This window comes from Poecilia latipinna, unplaced genomic scaffold (genome assembly GCF_001443285.1).
Source record: "Poecilia latipinna isolate Pla-1442-1.1 unplaced genomic scaffold, P_latipinna-1.0 Scaffold1045, whole genome shotgun sequence".
Taxonomy (NCBI): domain Eukaryota; kingdom Metazoa; phylum Chordata; class Actinopteri; order Cyprinodontiformes; family Poeciliidae; genus Poecilia; species Poecilia latipinna.
Genome location: NW_015113661.1, coordinates 81,459 through 85,606, shown reverse-complemented (window position 1 = coordinate 85,606; position 4,148 = coordinate 81,459). Strand labels below are relative to the sequence as shown.

Below are 4,148 nucleotides of genomic sequence, written 5' to 3'. Positions count from 1 at the left end.
ATTAAAGTCAGTTTGTGGATCTGAAAAATGTTAAGTGTGACAGCAACAACAAAAAAAGCAAAAGCAGAAGAAACCTGTAAAGTGACAAGTACTTTTTCCAAGGCACCACATGTGGGTTATTGCTTGTTTCTCACCTTAGCTGATGTCTCAAACCAGCCCAGAAAGCCTGTCTCTTTGCAGAAATTGTCCATTAGTGTTGAATTGTTGACGCTGTCTTTCTTCTGGTCACATTTATTGGCGAGGAGCACTGCGGGGATGGGGTTGCCATTAGCCAGCTTCACTTTGCTGTCCAGGTCGTGCTTCCATTTAGACACGGCTTCAAACGTGGCGCCCCTCGTCACGTCAAACACAACAAATGCCCCGACGGCTTCCTTGTAGTACACCCGCGTCATGTTTCCGAATCGCTCCTGCCCTGGAGGGATGGAAAGAAAGAGTGAAATATTTATCTGTGGCTACAATCTTGGAAGAGTGCCATAGGTTTAGAAAAATACGAGATTTTAAACATTGCTGTTAACAGAGCTGTTATAGGACTTCCTCTCCCTTTAAATTCAAAGAACCACCACTTCCAACTCAACATTTATATTCATGCTGCATTGGCGTGAAAATGGCTGCAAACAGTTGCAAAACTGTGCAATGGTGTTTTTTTTTTTTTTTTTTTTTTTTTGTAATAAGGCAGTGCCTGTTAATTGTTATTTAATAATTGGGAGGTTTTTGAAATGGCTCATTTTCCAGACATCAAGAGACATGAACATATCCCCAAAGAAATGGCAGAAGGTTTTTTTATAACTCTTGGACAGTTTCTAGAAGCAGCACAGAGGTGATTAGATTGAGTCCATGCATACAGGGGTCTCCAAAGATTTGTGGCATGTGACAGATTTAGTACATAACTTTTTGCTCTATTGCTCCCATTAAAGAACAAAGACTCTACAGTTAGCGTATTGAGGAAAAGACAGCCGGTATATCTTTGTCACAAAAATAGGAAATGGGTTTAGAAAGCAATTGAGGAAGTGCAAGCAAAGCTCCTCCTAGCACACTTTCACTTTGCAACATAGGTGCCTTCCCAAGCTCGCAGAAAACCGGAGAGGTGTGTTGCAGTGCAGGTTTGCGAGAGAGAGCGAATCCACTGTGGGGCCCACAGGCCTGGCGGTAATTGCTCATAATTGAGAGTCTAATTTTAGCTGATATAACCCCAGGTGAATTCACCAGAGACACGACACAGTGGGATAAAGAGCCGATGGACTGAAAAAAAGGCTTTTATTTCCAGGCCTTGTACAGACCGTGCGTCCAGAACTGAGCGGGCCAGGGCTGAATAAAGACAAAAATAAAGGGCCTCGTCATTCTCTGTGAACCTCTGCTCTTGTTAATGGGCTTGCTGAGTAAAATACAACAATTATGCCAGAATAGGTTGACATTTTCGCACAGCATCATCACTGTTGGTTGGTGGGCCGGGGGAGGAGAACCCTGAGGAACATCACAATTCAGCACACTAACTTTAGGCAGCAGGCATAGCAAGTACAACAAGGATATACAGCCACATTCAAAAGTTTCAAATCTTATTAACATTTTGCCACCTTAACACCACAAGTGGTGAATGCATTTATATGAGTCTCCCTCTATTCCATCTTTGAGGATGGGATTCGACCAGAGCCATTTTTTTTTTTTTTTTTTTGCTAAGTGAGGTGAGATTGGAAGTGTCTTTCATAGGCAATTTTCAAGCCTTACCACAGATTATTTGGCTTCATTAACCTTCTCATCTTCTCTGAAAAGCTTCACCGTGGTTCCAGAAAACATCCCCATGCCACAATACAGCCACCACCATGTTTGACAGGGGACAAGGTATATGTTTTTCACATTTGACATCAAAAAAGTTACATTTTAGTCTCATCCTTGTTTCACGTGTTTGCTGTGTCTCCTCCATGACATGTAGTAAACCCTAAACAGACTTTCTTTCAGCAATGTCTTTCTTTCAAGTACTCTTCCAGGATGTGGAATGCAAACTGATAGTTAGTAGCTCCTCCAGCATTATCACGGGGCTCTAGATAGAAGAGCCAGTGATCCTTTCAAGTGTATATAAAAAAGGATACTCTTCCTCTTGACATGTAAGTCGACTAAGTGATTATTAAGTGAAAATGTCAAATTTACTTTAAGGCTTCTCTTTTTAGTTTACTATTAAGACAGATCCCTTTGTTTGAAAAGTAGAACTGGAATATTTTTTTGGGAAATTTTGCTGTCAATTGACCTTTTGTTCAGGACTTCCCCTTTTGTGTACCCTCCAGGCTTCATATAATTAATAAAGAAGTTTACTTTGATTCATTTTGATTCATAACATTTCTGCTGATAACTGTATAGGGCCAATATTTTCTTTTTGTTATCAAATGGTTGCCGAGATACTGTTTAGCCGCCCATGCTCACATTTTTCTGCTTATATTAAACAACCTTGTTGATATATAATGTAAAACTCTAAATTTAGCACACGTTTCGACGATGTCGTAATTTCCACAACAAACTATCAAGCAGAAAGAAAAAAGATCTGATCAGCAAAAATCCTTCTAATGGTGCTCATACTTTTCTGCTTTATTTAATTTGTCATCTTTCAACATATTCAAGCAAAGGAAGTGAATATCGCAACAAGATTTGTCTTGTTACGTAAGGAGAAAACAAAATTACACCGCAAACATTAATGAGTGTCATATGCCGCTAACCTAATCAGCAAAAAACATGGGAATGGACTGTACTACAATAACAATAGAGTATTTACTCAGCGGATGCCACAGAGGAGCATGAGATGCGTGCTGCTGCGTAACAACGCACAACATGAAGCGACTGCCAGCAAACTAAAGAAAAAACAGCTAAAGCTGTACATTAAGATGCAGAAATTTAGAAGGAAATCAGCAAGTTTCATAAGATGAACTTTTTTTTTTTTTTTAGCTCAGTTTCCCAAAGTTACAAGAACTGGTGCATGACCTCAAGTAACAATTAGACACCCTGGTTAGATGCATATCAGTCAGACCTCCTGCACAACTACTTTATGAAACGGCTAAGTTACAGCCACTGGTTAATCTGTGTTTGCTGCGTGGGAGAAACAGAAAGAAAGCAAAGTCTCATCATTATCCACAGACCCAGCAGCCCCTGCTTCCTCTATGGTCATACACACTCTTGTGGGTGGGTTACTATAGAAACTGTCCAAGCCAGACGCTGCAGCGGCAACAGCAGCAGCAGCCTCCATCTGTTAGGGAGCCAACCGCCTGTGACCCTCCTCGTACCCTCCACCCCCATCCCAACAGCACTAAAATAAGAAAAGCAACACAGTGGCTCTGTCTTTAAGGTAGTCTTCAGCAGGGATTCCATAGCGAGACTGTGAAGAACACATGACCGACACGTTAAAATTCCTCTGAGCAGCATGTGAGGAAAAGCTGCAGCTTACTTAAGCGCTTAGCAAAGACTGAGGGAAAAATTCCATAACTTCAAGTGCAGCGTTTCATCTTTTACGTTCAACTGAATGCATTACATTCGAGAAAGTGCAACTGATGTCTTCAGAGTAAGAATTAGGTGTCAGAGCTGCAACAAATCTGATCCACAATAATCAGGAAAAACTACAAAAAGGAGCACCAATCTGTAATGGGCATCCTAATCTTTCAGTGTGCAAATATTTCAACAATGTGGCAATATGGACTTAGAGGGGATTGATGAAAAATTAACAGTTGTGCCATTATTCCATTCAGTTTGCAAACTGTGTATCAGTAAAGTTATGTGTAGTGAATGTATAGGAACATGGAGCAACACAGACCATTTGTATAGTTGCTAAGTATGAATCATTAATCAGAAAAAATGCAAATATCAGAGTAGGTTACTTTAAAGTGTCACAAAGTTTAAGTGTGAGACAACGTTTAAAGAAAATCCTGATTGAAATTTACAGTTTAGCAAAAACAAAGAGCTTCATCATAGTGAAAGTACCTATTTTTGTGGCACTGGTTTTCATATACACGTTTGTATGTTCGATCCACCGAATCCAGTCTAATGGTTTAGTGTTCAGAAAAAAAGCAGACAATCTTAATCAAGTGTTATTCAAACTGAAGACTGTGGGGAAGTAGGAACACAGTGTTGTCACATAGCCTCTTAGAGCATTAGTCAATCAGCCCACTTTCCAA

At 40.2% G+C, this 4,148-nt stretch overlaps 1 protein-coding gene across 1 annotated transcript in view; it reads right to left on the bottom strand.

Moving 5' to 3' along the window:
- LOC106959110 (ras-related protein Rab-32) overlaps positions 1-4,148 on the bottom strand; it is a 22,132-nt gene that overhangs the window by 7,673 nt on the left and 10,311 nt on the right. Inside the window, exon 2 of the mRNA XM_015051448.1 lies at positions 135-412. Within this exon, the coding sequence (XP_014906934.1) occupies positions 135-412 (278 nt within the window). The remainder of the gene's footprint in view (positions 1-134; positions 413-4,148) is intronic.